The 20,087-nt window shown below is 39.9% G+C and overlaps 2 protein-coding genes across 7 annotated transcripts in view; one reads left to right on the forward strand and one right to left on the reverse strand.

Annotated features, from left to right (window-relative positions):
- The window catches only part of LOC111575552 (inactive dipeptidyl peptidase 10-like), a 143,988-nt gene extending 133,309 nt beyond the window's left edge, over window positions 1–10,679 (forward strand). For 2 of the 5 annotated variants that reach the window (XM_035953038.2, XM_035953037.2), the window contains exons 21-26: window positions 2,668–2,722; window positions 2,815–2,914; window positions 3,264–3,352; window positions 7,731–7,803; window positions 8,135–8,208; window positions 9,268–10,679. In XM_035953038.2, the coding sequence (XP_035808931.2) occupies window positions 2,668–2,722; window positions 2,815–2,914; window positions 3,264–3,352; window positions 7,731–7,803; window positions 8,135–8,208; window positions 9,268–9,405 (529 nt within the window). In that variant the 3' untranslated portion in view covers window positions 9,406–10,679. The remainder of the gene's footprint in view (window positions 1–2,667; window positions 2,723–2,814; window positions 2,915–3,263; window positions 3,353–7,730; window positions 7,804–8,134; window positions 8,209–9,267) is intronic. The other 3 variants (XM_035953041.2, XM_035953040.2, XM_035953039.2) reach the window with 2 other exon arrangements.
- A 4,250-nt stretch (window positions 10,680–14,929) lies between these two features.
- Window positions 14,930–20,087, reverse strand: part of LOC111575549 (inactive dipeptidyl peptidase 10) — a 259,847-nt gene continuing 254,689 nt past the window's right edge. For both annotated transcript variants that reach the window (XM_055015293.1, XM_055015294.1), the window contains exons 24-26: window positions 19,754–19,826; window positions 19,382–19,455; window positions 14,930–17,969 (exon numbers count right to left, since the gene is read on the reverse strand). In XM_055015293.1, coding sequence (XP_054871268.1) covers window positions 17,832–17,969; window positions 19,382–19,455; window positions 19,754–19,826 — 285 coding nt within the window. In that variant the 3' untranslated portion in view covers window positions 14,930–17,831. The remainder of the gene's footprint in view (window positions 17,970–19,381; window positions 19,456–19,753; window positions 19,827–20,087) is intronic.

Consider the following 20,087-nt stretch of genomic DNA (forward strand, 5'->3'; position numbering starts at 1 on the left):
TGATTTACCTTTCTCTGTCTGAGCTCTGCATGCCTTCATTTCTCTCTCTGAACTCTTCCTCCTCCATCTCCTCTCTGGGATGCTCTTCCTCCTCTCTTCTTTTAGGCTGGGAAAAGCTGGTGGTGGTTTCCTTCCTCTTCATTCTTTACTGTCTCCTATAAGATTCACACTGACTGAACTGTTTTTTCCTTTGATAATTTTCATTATTAACTATGATACAATCTGATGTGTACAATTTAAACCTTTAAAGAGATACTTAACATGTAAACGTTTTTTCAGCTGTAAACTAAATGATATGACTGTACTATGATGAAACACATCCATGTTAGTGTTATTATGATCTTGACACCAAAATTATAAAAAACAGCATTAAACAAGCAGGATGTAGTTTTCAAACAGTGCATGATAACCTGGTGTGACTGGAGGTTTGGTTACACTTTAATGTCATGTAAAGTCTTAGTGAATGTGTGATTTCTTTTGACTTACAGTTTGTTGTCAGAACCACAGGTTGTAATTATCAAAAAAAAAAAAAGAAAAACTTCCACAGACGATCCCCCACCATCCTTCTGTGGCCGTTCTCTAAGATTAGTGAGCTACAGAAGTAAAAATTAGCAAGGCCCAGACTCACTGGAAACTGTGGCTCGTCTCGCAAGCAAAAACTTTATGTGAATTTAGACACTATTAGCATTTAATACATTGTGAACAGTTATATTAGCATGTAGTCTAACCCAGTCTAACTAGTGTCTTACTGTCACACCGAAGTCCAGCTGTCATCCACATGAGTGAGGTCTAAGAGCAGCCCCCTCAGGGGGGCGTGTCACCTCGTATCTGTAGCAGCATAGACTGTACGGTATGTTACGTCTACATGGTGCATTCAAAAGCACTCGGACATCGGAGTTTCACTCGGAATTACATCGCTCTTTATGGCCGGCCACAACCTTTCATATACATATTTTTGAATTAAAACGTTCAGAACTGGGGTGGCAGCTGGGGTGGCAAGGCATCTTCTAGGGGTGGCAATTGCCACCCTATGCCACCCCAGTAGATATGCCCCTGGATCAGTGGGAGATTTTCCTGCAAAATCATCCATGGCATACATTACAGTCAATTCTGTCTTTAGCCGAGACAGATCGAAAAGTGTTCCGTGGCTCTATGTTAAGCTGGAGAAGGCTGCATTTGGGAAATTTTTCTTGAATTCCTGACACTTCTGGGGGTCAAGGAGGGAGACAAACATCAGTTTTTCATGGTCTTGAAATCTGGTACGTGTCTGGCAAATAATATTGTCCAGAATCCTGCCGTGGAGTTGGTGGTTGTGCACGTGAGGATCTTGTGCTGGACCTCTGCATGCGCTCGGAGCGTCTACGGTGTGTTCAATGGCCTTGCAGAGTTCCTCTTATCGGCTTCTCTCTTGCTCAACGGTGCCACAAAACTCCTTTACTGCAGCCAGACAAAACTTTACATCCAGTGTTGTGTCCTGTAGTATTGAAAAGAACACGTCTGAATACTCAAAAATGCCATTAAATATGTGAAGCTTTTTCTTGCTAGCTTCGGAATTACCTGACCTTTCTTAACGATGTCTAGCTTTTCTTAAAAAGTCTGTCTTGAAAATGGCTTTGACAATAAATCTGCAACCAAATCCATTTCTTCGCCTCCTTCAGCCATTGTGGGTTGACAAAACAGCTATTAAATCAACAACTATATTTCTGTTCGTGCAGCTCGCTACAGATGCAATTTCCTAGCTTTGGCTAGTACACTCTCTGACTATCCAATCAAAGGGTGCGAATACGCTGACGTTACCGTACACCTGCTAGAGGGCCTTGGTGTCGCCAACTCAAAATCTGATTGGTGGAAGCAACAGTTTAATCAACACATTTTTTTCTGGAGGGCCCGCAGAACTGATTGTGAAGACCTCTAGGCAGATTTCTTTGACTTTGACCCTGCCTGGCAACAAATTCATGGTGGAAATGTGATTGGTTAAATGCCTTAATATGATAATACATGTCTGGAAGCAGCACAACCAAGGGAAAAGTTATGAAAGGAAGTAGACAGACCACTTGGAATTATTTAATAAGTATTCATGGACGAAATATAATTAACATCAGTCTGTGTTTCAGATATTTTTTAGGCCAGCAGAGAAGGCCTTGCAGGCCCTGACGGCCCACCACTGCCTTTGACACATAACCACTTTATTTGTGTTAAAACCTTTTATCCATCCATTTTCTATACACTGCTTAATCCTCATTAGGGTCGCGGGGGCTGGAGTCTATCCCAACTGACTTAGTGTGAACGGAAAGGACACCCTGGACAGGTCACCAGTCTATCACAGGGCTACATATAGGGACAAACAAGCACACTCCACTCACATTCACACCTACGGACAATTTAGTTACCTGAGCATGACTGTGGGAGGAAGCTGGAGTACCTGGAGAAAACCCAAGCATGCAGACAACAACGACAGGGAGAACATGTGAACCGTGTCCCGACCTGGGATGCCAGGCATGAACCGAGAATCTTCTAGCTGCAAGGTGAAAGTGCTAACCACCAAGCCACTGTGCAGCCCTATGTTAAAACCTTAAATGAGCTAAATGTAAGATGCCATTTGGCACTGACAAAAAGACAGTCATCACTTCATTTTTGCAATTTTGTTAACTCACTCTAAATTTTCAGGTACCTGGTCAAACTACCTTATATTGATGGCAACAGAGTTGGAGTTTATGGAAAGGTAACATAGAATCTGTATTTAATAAATAAAACTCACGTATATTTTTTCATCCACCATTATTTTAAAGTCATAATTTTCTCTCTTTTGTCCAGGCATATGGAGGCTTCTTGTCCTCAGTCCTGCTCCTCTCCCACAGCTCGGTGTTCAAGTGTGGCATTGCTGTAGCTCCTATATCAAACTGGAAGCTGTTTGGTAAGACGGAGAGGACTCAATAACGAACATATCACACAGATACACAAATCTAATAATCATCAGAAGTTTTAGGCTTTCCCATACATCACAAGGACACTCAACATAATCAACCACTGCTGACATAGGTCCAAGCTTTGTCTATCAGCTTTGTTAAGCAAGCTCATGAACACTAGCAATAATAGAGGAGCAACATTGTTCTTCAAGAGCATGTGTCTACTATTAGTGAAGAAGTACTGCTAAAAGAAATGGAAGTGTGATCATGAACTGACAGTGAGTGAATTAAAGCAGCAATGATGTCCCTGCTCACAATATCTAGCTGTTAACTGTTTTCTTTTTAATCTCTATATAGGGTCAGCCTTCGCTGAGAAGTACTTTGGCTCTCCAGCGAAAGAGGATCATAAATACCGGGTGCGAGTGGATGTTGGTAGCATTTTGAAGGTTCTTAGACCAAATTGCAATGTAAACACTTTAGTTGTGTCTTCTTTTTTTCCCTCCAACAACATTAACTGCTGAATTTCATCCGGGGAGGAGGACCCAAAGAGGCAGGAGCAGTTAAGAGATTTTATTGCCAGATGAACAAGCAAAAACCTTACCTGAAACCATGTGGTCCAAAAGGACACGGCTGGTAGACAGGCTGATACACAGACAAAATGTCCAAAGGTACAAAAGACTTGAGCATAGCACAGGAAAATCAATGGATTCAGTGTCAGTGAGCTGGACAGTGGCAGGGTAGCAGACAACAGGGTGCTTATATAAAACAGGCAGCACTTCTGGAGAAATGGGTAAAGAAGTGGAAGTGGGTGGGAAAAATCAGGGAGGGAAAGGTGAGGGAAAAGGAGTTAATGCAGGGCAGGTGGAAGCAGGAGTCAGGAAGGAGAAAGTGAGGAGAAGACAGACCAAATGGACGTAACACCATTTTACCATGAAGTGAACAATACATAAGTAAACATAACACTTTGTTGTCAATATGCGCATTAAAAGCATTTTGAACTCCTCTAGTTCACGGTTCTGGTCTGACACAGTTTTTGCAAACTAGGCTGATGTAAAGCGGTTCATTATGGCGTCCATCATATAAATGAGACCAGAACAGAGCCTATTGTATTTGAGCAGGTGCATCGAGCATCAAGCACAGAGCCATAAATGTTGAGTGTAACTGTGTGGGAGTTTCAAAGCACGTCTGCTGGTTATGAAGAGGAATGACAGCCAAAATGTCACATTCTATGTCTTACGCCTCTGACGCAGCCCTGGTAATCACTGCATGGCATGTCAGAAACAGCTCATATGGAGACTCCTGATAATGAAAAGGTTACTGCTGTCAGAGCAATAGAGAGTGACAAGACCTTCCAAAAACACAACACCACATATCTGTACCTCAAGGTTGGTGATGTCTTTGTAGTTCAGAACATATAGACAGATTAAATGTCCAGTCAATCCCTTATCACTGCCTGTATTATCTGCAATATATTGATGTAAATATATATCTATTACATGTAATTACATACAGTCGTATGATCAAGTAAAAAATAAAAAAGGATATAATACAGTAAATATGATCTAATTGTACTTTCAATTCAATTCAATTCAATTTTATTTATATAGCGCCAATTACAGTCAAATTGTCTCGAGACGCTTTACAGAACCCATATGCCTGACCCCCAGAGCAAGCCAAAAGGCGACAGTGGCAAGGAAAACACCCTTTTAACAGGGAAAAAAACCTCGAGCAGAACCCGGCTCTAATGTGGGGGGACCCATCTGCCTGCTGGCCGGGCGGGTTGAGAGGGACAGAAGAGGTAGAAAGGTAGAGATAGAGGGGTAGAGGTAGAGATAGAGGGATACAGATAGAGGGGTAGAGATAGAGAGGTGGGGGGTGGGACACAAGGACCATAAAACACAGCCACACATCTGAAGCATCCAGCATCCAGCTCTGGGACCAGGGACACTCGGAGAAAGGACACAGAAAGAAACAGAGTGAATGTATTGCAATAATGGTATATATAGTAAATACATAGGTAGTTAGAGAAGGGCTCAGTGCATCAAGAGAGGTTCCCCAGCAGCCTAGGCCTATAGCAGCATAACTAGGGGCAAACTAAAGGGACGTCAAGAGGGGAAGTCAGTTGTGCAAATGAAAACACCAGCTCACCCCGTCAGGGTCCCCCAGTCAGCCCTAACTATAAGCTTTGTCGAAAAGGAAGGTTTTAAGCCTGGTCTTAAAAATAGAGAGGGTGTCCGCCTCCCGAACCCAAACTGGGAGCTGGTTCCACAGGAGAGGTGCCTGATAACTGAAGGCTCTACCTCCCATTCTACTTTTAGAGATTCTAGGAACAACAAGTAAGCCTGCAGTCTGAGAGCGAAGAGTTCTGCTAGGGTAATATGGTACTATCAGGTCTTTAAGATATGATGGAGATTGGTTGTTAAGAGCTTTATATGTCAGAAGAAGGATTTTGAATTCTATTCTAGATTTAACAGGGAGCCAATGAAGAGAAACCAATATAGGAGAAATATGATCTCTCTTGCTAACTCCCGTCAGTACTCTGGCTGCAGCGTTTTGGATCAGCTGTAGATGTTTCAGAGAGCTATTGGGACAACCTGATAATAAGGAATTACAGTAGTCAAGCCTAGAAGTAACAAATGCATGGACTAGTTTTTCTGCATCACTCTGAGACAGGATGTTCCTGATTTTCACAATATTTCTCAGGTGGAAAAAGGAAGTCCTACAGATTTGTTTTATGTGCGAGTTAAAGGACATGTCCTGGTCAAAGATAACACCGAGGTTCCTCACAGTAGTACTGGAGGCCAATGTAATGCCATCCAGAGTAACTATATGCTTTGAAAGCAATTCTCTAAGATGTTTGGGGCCAAATACAATGACTTCAGTCTTGTCTGAATTTAGTAGTAAGAAATTATAGGTCATCCAGGTCTTTATGTCCTTAAGACAATCTTGCAGTCTAGCTAGCTGATTAGTTTCATTTGGCTTCATAGATAAATACAATTGAGTGTCGTCAGCATAACAATGGAAATTAATACAGTGCTTCCTAATAATGTTGCCTAAGGGAAGCATGTATAATGTGAACAGTATTGGTTGATTACAGCTGATTCATTATAAGACCTTACATAGAAAAATCTAGTCAACACTGATGATACATTATGAGCAAATGCTCAATCTGCCCTGACAATCAAATAGACTATCACATCTGCAAATTCTGGTTTTGCACACAAATGGAAACATTCTGGTCAGAGGTGATTAGAAAACTTTTGCTGGTCCTTGACATCAGCATTCATATGGCTCCATCCCTAAGTCTGCCTGTGGGACTGATAGCTTCTCTGTCATATTATCATGTAAAAATGCATATTAATGACAGTGAACCAGTGGATTAACCTAGTAATAGAAGGTCTCATACAGATAACAGTTGCAATGATAGGCTGACTGAGCAGTACTGAGAAACATGGCTGCACTCAAATGCACACGGGAATTAATCATTTGAAACAGCACAGCACTCTTGTCCCCATTCACTTTCAGCGCACCATTTTACATTTAAATTTCCATACAGTATATAGTATTCTCTGGATGTAAACATAGTACACAACCTCACATCTATCAATCACCTATTTGTCATACAGTCACTTTTGAGAAGATGGAGAAGCCTTCACTTTTTGCAAACTTTATTATGTTTTAGATTTATTTTACTGATAAGTATTTTTTCCTGTCACTCAAGAATAGTCAGAGACTTGTCTTAAAGTCTCTCCAGTGTTGGCTTTAAGTCACTGTTATGAAAAAGGAACAGCCATCTTAGTCAGGCTATGTGAAGTCTCCAGCAGGTTTTCTTTGAGAACCTCTCTGTGTCTGCCTGCATTCCCTCTAGTTTTGTACCTCCACCATGGAGACCCAACTGGATAGCATAATGCTGCCACCACCATGCTTCACTGTAAAGATAGTATTAACAAGTGGTGAGCTATGCCTGCTATTCCACAGACATTGCACTGCTAGGTGGGCCGTTTAGGGAACATTGATAATTTGCAGTGTCGATTGATATCCGGATGTTCAACACGTAATGTGTTTTGACTGTGATAAGGTGGTATTGGTGAAAAAGTTAGTCTGCAACCCTGCATAGTGTTTGGAGTTCAGCCCAATTAATATCATTATGACTCTTCAGATGAGAGAATAATTTTCCTCATGCTCTGAGAGATCTTGAAATGCAGTTTGGTGAATACCAAGCAGGCTGTCATGTGCTTTTTACTCAGAGAGACTTTCATCTACATGATCTATTCCAATTGGCTACCGACGATGATGTATAGAGGGAGTGGGTGAGATCTTATGGATAGACTGGTTGTAACTTCTCTGTTCTCTAGTATAGTGGAAGAGTGACAGTATATTTTTGTGTAAACGTAAAAATCCATTTTGCAGGATGGCAAAATTTACTATTTTCTAAAAAGAATAGTGCCAATCCCAGTGCAAAAATAGAGCCTATCACTGTAAGCTTTAATCTCACCTACACAGTCACTTTTCTATTCCACTACTAGATTCAACTTTACTTACTGACATTTACTTCTGTCTTTGGGTCCAACTGAAAGGAATTGTTCTCTATGAATATTTATTAATGGCAACAGATCCTGTTTAAAGATGTATTTTCCTCTTTCTTTCTTTCTTTCTTTCTTTTCCCTAAAAATCTTTCTTTGTTCCTATGAATGTAAGAGTAGGCACCATTCAAGTGTCGGTGGAATTAACATTAATTACTGGCTAATTAGATTTAACATTAGATGTCATTAGAACTCTTTCTGTTTCTGTCTGTGGAGGGTAACTGTTCACTGTCTCTGGCAGATTTCCAGTCTTCTCAGCAACATCACAGTACCAGGTCCACTGAACTTTCTTATTATCCATGGCACAGCAGATGGTGAGTGTGGTTAAAGTTACACATGATAAAACAGATATGTGGATGGAAAATAGAGATCATTGCCAGATAGACTATAAATGAATAAATATTAACTTAATGTATTTTACCAAATTCAGAAACATGCTGTACATACAAAGTGCATTAAAAACTTAGATTCTTTGTTGTTTTTTATTGTTTAATTCCTCTACTTTTGGGCTGTAGCTTTTTTCCTAGTGTGCACCAGGTACTAAAATGTATTTCCCCTGATTTCATTAATCTGTACATGTGTAATTGACTGGATGGCTGATGGGTCAAGCAATGATGAAATTTAATTGCCTCTGTTCTTTTTCAGCCACTGTTCATTTCCAACATTCTGCTGAGCTGGTCAAGCTGCTGTCTGCATCAAATATTAACTACACTCTCCAGGTGACTGCTGCCATCTCTTCTTTGAATGACATTCATTTCATATCCTTATCAAGAGCAGACCTTTGTGTTGTGTCTATCGTTAGAACAGGCAGCCTCCTTACTCATATGGTTTAAAGGTTTACTAGCTTGTTGACTACAGTTTCTACCTTTTTGGCTCCATCCAAAATGTCCACATACAGGATGCATTCTATGGAAGTGGAAAAGCATGCATTGCACCCTCAGTTTGAAAGTTTGCAGCCTCAGTGGAAATTTGAATAACAAAGGTGTTGTAATTGTGAATGATGAGTGGCAGCTCCCCTAAGTAAAACAGCAATCAAAATTATGATGGTCTGCCACCTCATGTGGGTCTGTGCAGCCATGTTTGGGTGCCTTTAACTACAGCTGATCAACCTCAGTCTGCTGATGAAAGCCTATTGTCCAAATTTCATTTTATGGATGTCCAAAATGGTTGGACATGTCGAATCAGAATACCAGTTGTAACTCAGTCTCCACGGGCGCAGACACCAAGGCAGAGAAAACATTGAGAAAACATTACCAGTAAGATTACCAGCAGCAAATCATTAAAAAGACGACAGCCTAAGTTACCCTAGCTGTCTCACATTTACTTCAGGATCCATTTGGTGCCTTTTTTAAATGTGTAGGGTATTTCAAAGGCTGTTAAAGTACCTGAACAATGTCAAGAGACCTTGATGGTGCCTTCACTGTTGTTACTTTTCAGACTTCGAAAACTTTGCCTTATACCATGTGTTTCATTTTATGAAACAGTGTATTTAGACTCAAACCACGATCATTCCCAAACTTGTGGAAACAAGACGTAGGTCACAAAATTAAACAATAATCAGTGAAAAGCTTCAATACATGACATGAACCTCAGCCTCCTGAGTGAAAGTCCTGTGACTCAACCACCGCCACCCATCTAACCCTCTTCTGATGCTCTTTTAAACAGGAAAAACTCCTATATGTTAATGTTGTTCATGTGGGTGGCACTTTGTAGCAATAAATATATGTTGTTTTTTTATTGGTAAATAATGTCTTTGTTTTCTATTTCCCACTTCTTAGATTTTCCCTGATGAAGGACACAATATGGTCTCTGTCAAGAGCCAGCACTACATGCTAAACTCAGTGCTCAACTTCTTCAAGAACTGCTTTGTGGAGGAGCAGCCTGACTCCTCGGAGATGTCCAAAGAAGATGACTAGCCCAGAGAAGCTACTGCGGGTGTGTAGAGTGCACTGTAGCAACTGCTGTCATGAGCCAACAAAGAGAGGCTGTGTTTCCCCGAAGAGCTGCTATCTGTGAAAGCACTAGCACTAGAGCATTAGTGAAAACCTACAGACATATAGTATGTAAGATAAGTAACTTTACATTTGCTTGGAATGGCAAGTTGGCATTGTAATTCCAGGTTCATGGTGATTAAATTGTCTAAGAAAAGATGGTAGTGTTGTTGCTGTAATCTAATGCTTTAGATAAGAATTATTGTTTGAAATACTTGTATCATGTACTGAGTACAAATGTCAGGGAATCAAAGGAACTTGTATTTTTCCATGTTAGAGTGTAATTTTTCTGACTGCTGCAATCTACTGTGAAATCGTGCGAATACTTCCTGCAAACAAAACTAATCCACTTAAAATGTCAGCAGATTTATAGAGGCCATACCATCGAACAGTTCCTGCAGGTGCCTTTACCTCATTACAGCTGTCACTATTTTCCAAGCTTAGAGCCAACACAGTGTCCATAGCAATACAAAAAAAGACATATGACATATGTATGTAACAAAGAGCCTCTCAGGGCTGAGCAACATCAGAGCATCTGCATCTTCAATAGTAGCCATAAGCCTAAATAAAGTACTGCAGTGTTTGCTGGTTAAAGGCAGGTGGATAAAACCAGAAGTGGATGTTACAGTGGGTCTTTGTTATTGTTGTTGTGTCTTGTATTTCTTGTTTTGTTCTGTTTATTTTCCTTTGTGATAAGGAACTTGTGTACATTTGTTCAATATAAAGTTGCTGTAAGGGGTACTTCACTTTGTCATATTACAGACTTTCTAGGAATCAGAAATGGAATTGGTTCCAGAGCAATATGAGTAACACTTTTAATAATTTGCATTGCAGTTATATTGTTTGAATTGCTACTGCACATGGTGTTAAATATCCCAAAATGTGAAGAAAGGTTTCAAAGGAAAAATAAAGAAACCAAACTTAAAACAACAACAACAGCAACAAAAAACAGCTCATGCTGGACTCTGCTTTTCTATAAGCAGACTCCTGTTAATACTGTCCTTCTCTGAGTAGCAAACAGACCACAGATTGCTTTCTGACCATGATCCTGTGCTGATTACTCCTCTGCACTAGCTGGACTCTTCTCAAACATCTGCATCTCATTCAGTCCTCTACACCTTATATTATATTGTGTCCTCAGTAAGTGACATTTCTATACTTGTAAAAGTTTGTACACTGAAATAAATTGTTAAACATGATATATTTGCATCTGTTCATTTCATTGGTTGCTCACAACACACCTGATAGCTAATCTTGATTTGTAGTATACAATGAGAAGGCGAGATTGATATTAATCTACTCTGAACATTCTGCTGAATGATATTGTTTTCAAAAACTGCAGCAGGAACTATAGCACCAGTTTGAACACAACCCAGTCAACATTTTTTTTTACTATTTGACCTATGGAACGACTTACATGGATTTATGTATTGGGGTAAAAATGGGTAAACAAAGCACAATATGTTATATTTTATTTCAAAGTTGCCACTGTTTGACTGGATAACAGCTTTCTAAATTATTAGCAGTATATTAATCAGGGTCATCATCAGGGATGGTTTCCAGTTATCAGGTTAGTCTTGACAAAGGTTAACTGGTGGAAATTCTTGCTTCCTTAATGAGATCATCACTTGTGTCAGGGTTGTGCTGGCAAACAGCAAATAATTCCATTCAGTTACTGTAGTAATCCATATTATGGCAAGAATCTCCATGTGATGACCTCATGAAGCTGGTCAGGAGAATGATGAGTTTACAAAACTGTTTTAAAAAGGAAAATAACTTTTGCTACATAAATCAGTGCATAGTGTTTTATAATTTTGATGTATTCAGTATAGGTTTAAACTGAAGAAAACATTAAAAAAATATAATAATAATAATAATAATAATAATAATAATAATAATAATAATAATAATAATAATAATAATAATAATAATAATAAAGAAAAGCTCTTCAGTGAGTACGTGTCCAAACGTTTGACTGCTACTTATGACTATCACACTGCTAACCCCGCCTTTTATACTTACCACAAAAAATGAGAGGAATGTTGCAACAGTGTTCTACATCAAAGATATTTAATCTTCATTCAGTAATTCCTGGTTTAATTGTAGAATCTGCAACTCTAAAACAACATAACGAACTTACTCTGCTGAAGAATATCATCTTATATGGTGGAAAGCTGCAGCACAGTAACTAATTAATGTTGTGATGAGACTGCTGTCTTAAACTCCAACATGGTTGAGGAGAGTTTATGTGTCACACATACTGACAGAGCGTGAAGAGTACAGTAGACTGACAGAACAAGCAGTGTCATACAACAGTGATTGATAAAGCATCTTGTTTACGGTGACATTTATACCTAGCAGCACTAGCAGGTCAATGTTACTCCTCATGGGATCCATTCATTTTCATGTGGTGTATGTTTAAGCATTCTACATTTAGTTAGTGTTTGATGTGACAGAAGTGCACTGAACAGTAATTTATAATAGTCTATGATGGACAGGATGAGGTGATTTGTGAATGAACAGAGCCAATGAATGCAGTGAGTGATGGGGGATGTGATGGTAGGGAAAATCTGTCAGGACTTAGCCATGTATCATCGTTGGCCCTGCATCTGACAGGTCATCTGACAGAGATCCAGAGTTTCAGAAAAGTGAGCTTGTCCCCTTCGAGACAGGAGTACCAGTGCATGAACCTGTTATCTCACAAAAGCCTGCATTAGCCTTACCTCTTTGACTCCCACTGTCAGGCATGGTTTAACTACACGATGCTTCATAATGATGCTGCAGTAGGTGTTTCTTTCAGACAGTCTGTATTAGACTGCATGGTCAGAATAGAATTTTACATTGTAGTGCTAGGCCATCTCAATTTATTGATCTTTTCATGGATCATTATCCTTTATTTAGTCTGCTTTGGTCACTTAAGCAGCAGTGGAAGAAGTATTCTGATCATTTACTCAAACAAAACTGCCAACACAACGGTGAAAAAATAACATATTACATCATAAGTAAAAGGTACATAGGCAGAAAAAGTATCAATGTAAAAGTCCTGGTTTGGTTCCTCTAACTGATGTATTATTACTCTGCCAAGGAAAGGCGGAGTTATGTGACAATCGGCGTACGTTTGTCTGTGAATCTGTCTCTCTGGATTAGGATGAAATTTTCAGCGGAAGTCAGAAATGACACAAGGACCAACTGATTATATTTTGGCAGTAATGCGACTTATAGTCTGGATCCACAGCTTTGTTCAGGATTTCCCATTGCAAGGTATAACTGCCAGCATGGCATCGCTGTAACCATGATGTGAACACTGTGTCAGTTACCTGCTGACGATCACATGATTGTGGTCCTACTACAAATTGACTATGATTTATCAGTTGGAAATCATACAAGAAACAAATGATTAAACTGTGAGGTGTTTCTGAGTCCCATCAATTCCTGCCATCCGCTACATATTTAGGTCACTTATGCAGTAAAGCCCAGCCAGACAATGGTGAAGCTCCTGATGTTTCACAAAGCCTTATTTTGAACACAAATTCACCTTTCTGTCCTTCACTCCTTTCTTCAAGAAACACCGCAAGAGCTTGTCCCCATTGCAGCTAGGTGCTTCTAAGTTTATACACATTCTTTGCTGGACAGCAACACCGTGGAACCGGTTTCTTTCATCTTGATGTGAATTTTCGGACTTTTCGGCAGTGTCTTTGTCATATCAAGAAACCCCTTCTTAGATAAACACTCCCTGTGCTGCTGGAATGGTGACATATAGCAGCCCATTACATTAAAAATATGCCTTCAAAATAAAAGCATGGAGGGAACGGTTATTTTAACACTAGCAAAACAAAGGCATGACAAAAGTGATGAACTAATCAACAGACCTTTATGAGAGTAATTTACATGCAATTTGGTATCCATACATAATGTGTATTGCAGTTGGCACTCTCCAGGATGCCAACTGCTGCCATGCCCCACACTACCTCCAGTTCCCTGCTCAGTCTAAAGGTGCGTGTCCACTAGATGCGATTTTCCTGCACGGCAACGCCCCGCATCTGAAAATCGCACCTGGAGTGGGCTGCAGCTCATTTGCATAGAGTAGACTGAACTCCGGCGTGCAGAGATTCCACGCATCGTGACACTGTCCTCAAACATCTAAACTAGCCATTGGTGAAATAAAACGAGGACAGATTCAGCTACTGCACAGCTTATTTCTCGCCTCAAATGCTTTCAGAAATAGTTTTCGCTGCAGTGTTTTTGTAATAATAGACAAAGTTTGCGGACGAGCCGCCATGTTGGTCCAGCTTGAAATCCAGGAGCAGACCAGCCCCCGAGTCGATGCGTTTGTCCAGTCAGGGCAGGCAAGGTGCTTAAAGAAGGTCGGCAGGTGTTGAACACAGTTTGCCATGGAGGAGAAGCTTATAACAGCTGTATCTGCGCACGCATCATAAACATTAGTGTTTTCGACATAAAAGGGAAAGTTTGCAGCCGAGCCGCTGTGTTTATCCGACTCATCTGCCGGACTGTCAAGCTGAAAGCGCTGTCATGTGACCATGTTGTGGTCCGCTAGTGACCAACCACCGTCCGTGTGATTTTCAGATGCAGTGCGTTGCTGTGCGGGTAAATCGCGTCTAGTGGACACGCGGCTTAAGAGTCCAGTTCAGTTTGGTGTATTCCTGGTTTTTAAACCCGTAGTCAGTTTTTTCCTGAGCCTAGTTATTGGCGTTAGTGTTAAGTTTTTTTTCTTCCGTTACCTTTCCTGGCTGGGTAGTACCTTGTTTGGGTTAGCTATTGTTTAAATTCTGTCTTTGGTAAAAAGTCTGGTACCTTTATATCCTCTGAGCCCTTAGGGGTCCCTACTGAGTCATCTTTAGTTCATGCAACTTCCTGTTATCGTGTCCTCTACTGAGTAACTCCTGTCATAGCTTTTGATATGTTGTTTCAGTTTTTTTTCTGTGAGCTCTTTAAATAAAATCATTTTCTATTTCTATGCTTGCCTGTCGTGTCTCCGTTGCTCTGAGTCTGAGTCTCTGATTTGAATTGTGAGGTTAGGTGATTATTCTAAGTTGCCCATAGGTGTGAGTGTGCTTTTTCGTCTCTATATGTATCCCTGTGATAGACTTACCTGTCCAGGGTGTCCTCTGCCTTCATCCTAAATCAGCTGAGAGACTCCAGCCCCCCTCGACCCTAATGAGGATTAAGTGGTGTATAGATAATGGATGGATATTAAATCATTTTAAGATTTACTGAGATGAAAACAGTGAAAAATCACTACTAGGTGGAACTGCGAACAACTCAGACATCTGAAATGAGACCCTAACTACATACAGCTTCTTCTAACTTTTTGTAGCTGATGTAACTGAAGCTATCATAAGTTTAGTGGTGCAGAAAGTACAACAGTTCCTTCTGAAATGTGATGGGATGAAAGTATGATGGAGAATAAAATGGGAATACTAAAGCGAAATAACTTCCACCCCTGTATTTACACATTACACCATGACATCAAATATGCACACATTTTCTTCCCTGTTGTGTGTCATCATTGCATGATTTATACTGATGGATGTTCAACATGAGTGTCGTCCACAACTTGAAATCGCTATGATTTTAAATCAACAGAACCAAAACACATGAAATGTTTAAATGTACTCATTTAGTGACATTTCTTTGTGAAAACCATGCCTTAATACAGAGACAGAATTGTTTTATTTTCAAGCATTATTATTGCAACACTTGGGCGCTTGGGTAAACCAGACTTAACCCAGAAGATGAAGTTGTAAAGCATTGTATATTGTGAGCAAAAGTAATAGCTGATTACAAACACAAAGCGAATTTTGAATGTCGCACGACTTCATGGCAGAGAACAGTCACTTAATAGAGTAATTGTTGCCTGGCAGTGTACTTAGTTTACCTAAGGATTAAACAGGTATATTATGTTAGATGCTGTTAGGTAGGTTAGTTGGCAGTTAGCTTTGGACAGAGCCATAACCACTTGTTTCTCCTTGTTTTTCGGCTCTATGCTAAATTGGGCTATTAAGCCTCTTGCAAATAAGCATATTTCTCATATTGCTTGGCCAGTGACTCCTGCTCAACAATTCACATACAAATGTAAATCTATCATCTGCATATTTCATATGCACATTTAATACTTTTGTCTACATCTTTGCTGCTACTCCTGTGCCAAATTATAATACTGTATGTACAGTACATGTGTTGTTTATATTCTGTTCTAGTTTGCTCCATTGCATTTTGCTCTCCTTGTATTTTTCTCAGTTCTGTGTATATACATGATTTTGTGTTATTTCTTTGTATATGTTATTTCTATGTGACAAATCAGCTTAAGAAAAACCTCCTCACATGAGTTTTGACAAAACTGTGACACTACAACAAAAACCCTTCATGGAAAATATGAAAGGAAAATGAAAAAACATCACAGTTGGGATGAGAGGCTCATCTATGCTGATTGAAAAACACCTAAATTAACTCCGGTACTTGAACTCCTGCAGATTTAAAAATTAACATTACTTCGCCATTCAGGCCAGTAAGTGCAGGCAGTGATTAATGCACACAGACATGCAGTGTTGATGCAGCGACTCTAAATAAGCAGATCTTGCCTGCTAAATCATTAATGTAGGTGTCCTCAGGCCATGACAGGCTACTTCCTCTCTTTAATGTGACTCCCAAGGTGAAAAAGAAATGAAACATTAGATTGAAGTGTTCTCAAACAACCGGTCCTGCGAACAAATGTGGGTCATTTGGTTCTGTCCTGTCATATGTGCTCTATACATCAGCATAACTCACTGTTTTTCGTATGTTTTTTTTTTATTTATAATCATCACTAGAGGACAATCACAATAACCTCAAAACCTCAACCCCGCCCTTTCCCTTTAAAACAGCAAAAAGAACAAGAACAAGCATTACAAAATCCATCCTAAGAAGAAAATCAACAGCTGAAAGGAAAACAGAAACAAAATTTTTTAAAAAAAGTACAAGACATCCAGGTCAAATTAATCCATCCCCATAGACTAAACTTTCTATGAGATCTGACATCTTAAAAATATATTTATATACACACTCTGCTGTATTGTACTGTACAAAATGTGGCAACACTTGACACATTCCCTGTAGACATGCAAATACCTTACTGACACTGTAAAACTGTCCATCTTAGTACAGTCATCTTCATTTATTTCCCGTATTATTTACTGTTTTCTTGAACTAAGACCATCCAAAAATAGGGGAAATGTCTCTTTAATCTGGTGGAGATGCACTGAAAATGATCTCACACATTCTTAGAGATTTCATCACTTCATTTAAGATCAGATCACATATTAAGATGGAGAACTTTTGCAGTGTGGTGGCCTGAAACTTTAATTACTATATGGCCGATATCCATATCTTCATCCAGCATTCATAACTTATTTGTGACCATACAGCTGACTTAGTGTTTTAAGGGTTTCTAAACTGACTGCAATGCTGTGTCTCGAGGACCTGAGTTGACATAGGTTAACATGACACTGCTAATGGATCACTACCACTGCCAGCAAGTAACATTACAGTATGTTGAACCTCATAAGGCATTGTACATGTCTACACAAGACCCCTGTACAATAAAGTGTGACCTCTAAAGACTGTTTCCATTTTGGGTGGGCGATGGTGGAGGGTTTCAGCAGGAAATTGCACTTATTCAGAATTGGCTCGGGTCGTGGTGAACTTACGTGACTAAACATTTTCGCAGATGACTGGAGCATTTCCTTGTGCAACAATATAACAACCAAAGAAGAGGTGAGATCAAACGTGTACATCTGTGTTCTTTTCTTCCCAAATGCTACCACACATGAGACTGACATGGCAAAAATGAGTGAAGCTGAAAGGAGGGGATAAAAGAACCATGCACTTGGTTAAGTGTGGATGACTGCAGCCCAGAGAGCCTGCAAAAGATGGAAGCAGTCTTCCGTGTGCTTTGCCGAGAAACAGAGCATCCCGAAACTGAAATGACTTTATGCTAGAGGGCAGTTCCTGCCTCAAGTCCCGGCAATGCAAGTGTCACTGTTGTGTCCTTCAGTTATCTTTTCAACACATTTATACATACACAGTCACATTGGAGTGCTCTCTCTCTCTCTCTCTCTCTCTCTCTCTCACACACACACACACACACACACACACACACACACACACACACACGCATACAATTGCACACACACATGCACACACACACACACATGCACACACACCTTAAGAGCATTAACAGCTCTATCCCAGTGTCCATGTCTGACTAAACACTTGGTCCAAACGCGAAAGGCCTTGACGGATTTTAGCAAAATTCTTCAAGCTCTGCCAAAGCTCTGACCCACTGAGCCTTTCGTCTACTCCTCCTCTTCCTCTTCGTCATCGGGCAGCGGTAGCAACTCCTCCTTCAGACACTCCCTGTAGAAGCTGGTCAGTGTGCCGTAGAGGTGCTGGCGGCTCTGCTGAGAGAGGAAATGGCCCTCATCTGGGTAGATCTGTAGGGCAAAATGAAGTTATTGCATCTTTCAAATTATTCTTATTAAAATTTGTGCTAGCAACTCTGCAGGTCATCTAAGCTCTGTGGAGTGTGTCTGTGCCTTTCAGCTCAAGTTTCCAGTCTTATATTCAATAGTTTTATGGCTTTGGTCCACTCTTACCTTTTTTCATTCACAGCAAAAAGCTTTAAAATTCTACTGTACTCTATCTGCTCAGCACCAAAACAGCAGGCAGCAGACACACTCAACAAGCTGGTGAACATAGTGGAGGATTTAGTAGCTAAAAGACAAAAGATTTTTAAAATCAAGTACGGTTGTGATTTTTATTGTTTATAGTCTTTAAACTCTAAATGAAAGAAAAAGTTGATGTGTGTCTGCTGCATGTGTATTGTGGCCAACAAGTTAGCTTCATTAATGGAAAAGGAGTCAATATATCAGTGTTTTATTTTCAGCTTATTAGTTGGTGGAGTTATGTGATGATCAGTGTTGATTTGTCTGTCTGTCTGTCTGTCTGTCTGTCTGTCTGTCTGTCTGTCTGTTAGCAACATTACTCAAAAACGGATTAACAGACTTGGATGAAATTTTCAGGGAAGGTCAGAAATGACACAAGGACTAATTGATTAGGTTTTGGCAGTGATGTGACTTATAGTCTGGATCCACGGATCTGTTGAAGTCAGAAATGATACGACTGAGCAGCATTGGCTGAGTACTGCACTCTCTGAGTGCTTTTCTAGTTTCTGCTGCCCTCAGGGGGCCTAAAATTTCATTTACGTGCCACAAGATGTTTCCGCTAGTGGCCACTAATTTGCTTTAAAAACCTTGATCTAACACTGGGACTAGGGGCCTTCTGACAGTTTCGTGGTTAAGATGTATACTGTGTAATTGCAGTCAATTTGATTTCCCAGTAAACTTTAGTTTATGTACTCAAAGAACTTGTACTGTATTTTTGCAAGAATTTATTTTCGTTTTCCTACTGGAGTTGTGATTTTAAAAAAGGTTTCTTTTAAAGAACAGGAGTTTGCTTTAAGTTTACACTGCAGCATTGTGAGCTGCCAATAGTTAAGCAGTCCAAATCAGTGTACTGAGCTACAGTAAATGACTCCCTGTTGATGTCAGTCCTCTAGCAGTGTCTTTGCCTTTCCTCTTTTCCCCCAGCATTAACCCTCAAACCCTGTGGTCTGTGATTACACATGAAATGGACCTATCAGTGATTGTGTTTCAGTATTTGCGCAGGCAGGTGTAGCTCTGATCTCACATGGGATTTATCCCATATATTTCAATTCTTTTAGGTGATTCTACATACACTATTTTATTTACATGATGTTGTATATGTTGCAGCCACATTATACCTAACATCCATTTACACAACAGTTTTTCCTAATTCAGTGAATTGTTGGGACTGCACTACACACCTGCATTGAGTAGTTTGCTCCAACTTTCACAAGGTTCTTGACAAGCTCAGCAGTATGCTGAAAGTGGATGTTGGCTGCGGATAAAGAAATAAAACATGTCAGCAAGATTCTGCATTCAAACCAGGAAAAAGAAGAGACAATCAGATTTTGGAAGGATGGAAATACCCCCAACAAATCCAACATGCATGGTTCATCAGGGAATGTTTTCCTCTGGAAATCCAAGCATCAATTTAGATAACCCACTTTTGCTTTAATCTTTTGATTAAAAACCATTTGCCTCATTACGTTCCAGGATTGCATGCTTCTTTGTGCTCAGCAGTGATGCACACAGATACCATATTTTCTTTCTATCTATGATTTATTTTCTCTTACCATCTGCTGTGCCGTGCACCAGCATCAGTGTCTGCTCCCTAAGCGCTTGAACATTCTGTAGCACACTGGAAAACTGCAAGGAAATCAGAAATAGTGAGCAATAATGAACTAATAGATACAGATAAATGGAACTGGCAATAAAAAATATGCAGAATGCAATCAAATAAATAGCGTTGTGGTAGATTATATTCTACGTGCAGATACACACACTGGTGGAGCCATTCAAATTAATTAGAGATCTTTTAGTGATAAAGTGTCTCCAACAACTAGACATTATTTTTGATGCTTGCATAAATTCTGAGGAAAATGCCACAAGCTGCAGGATAGTAAAAAA

Source organism: Amphiprion ocellaris, chromosome 11 (assembly GCF_022539595.1).
Source record: "Amphiprion ocellaris isolate individual 3 ecotype Okinawa chromosome 11, ASM2253959v1, whole genome shotgun sequence".
Lineage (NCBI taxonomy): Eukaryota > Metazoa > Chordata > Actinopteri > Pomacentridae > Amphiprion > Amphiprion ocellaris.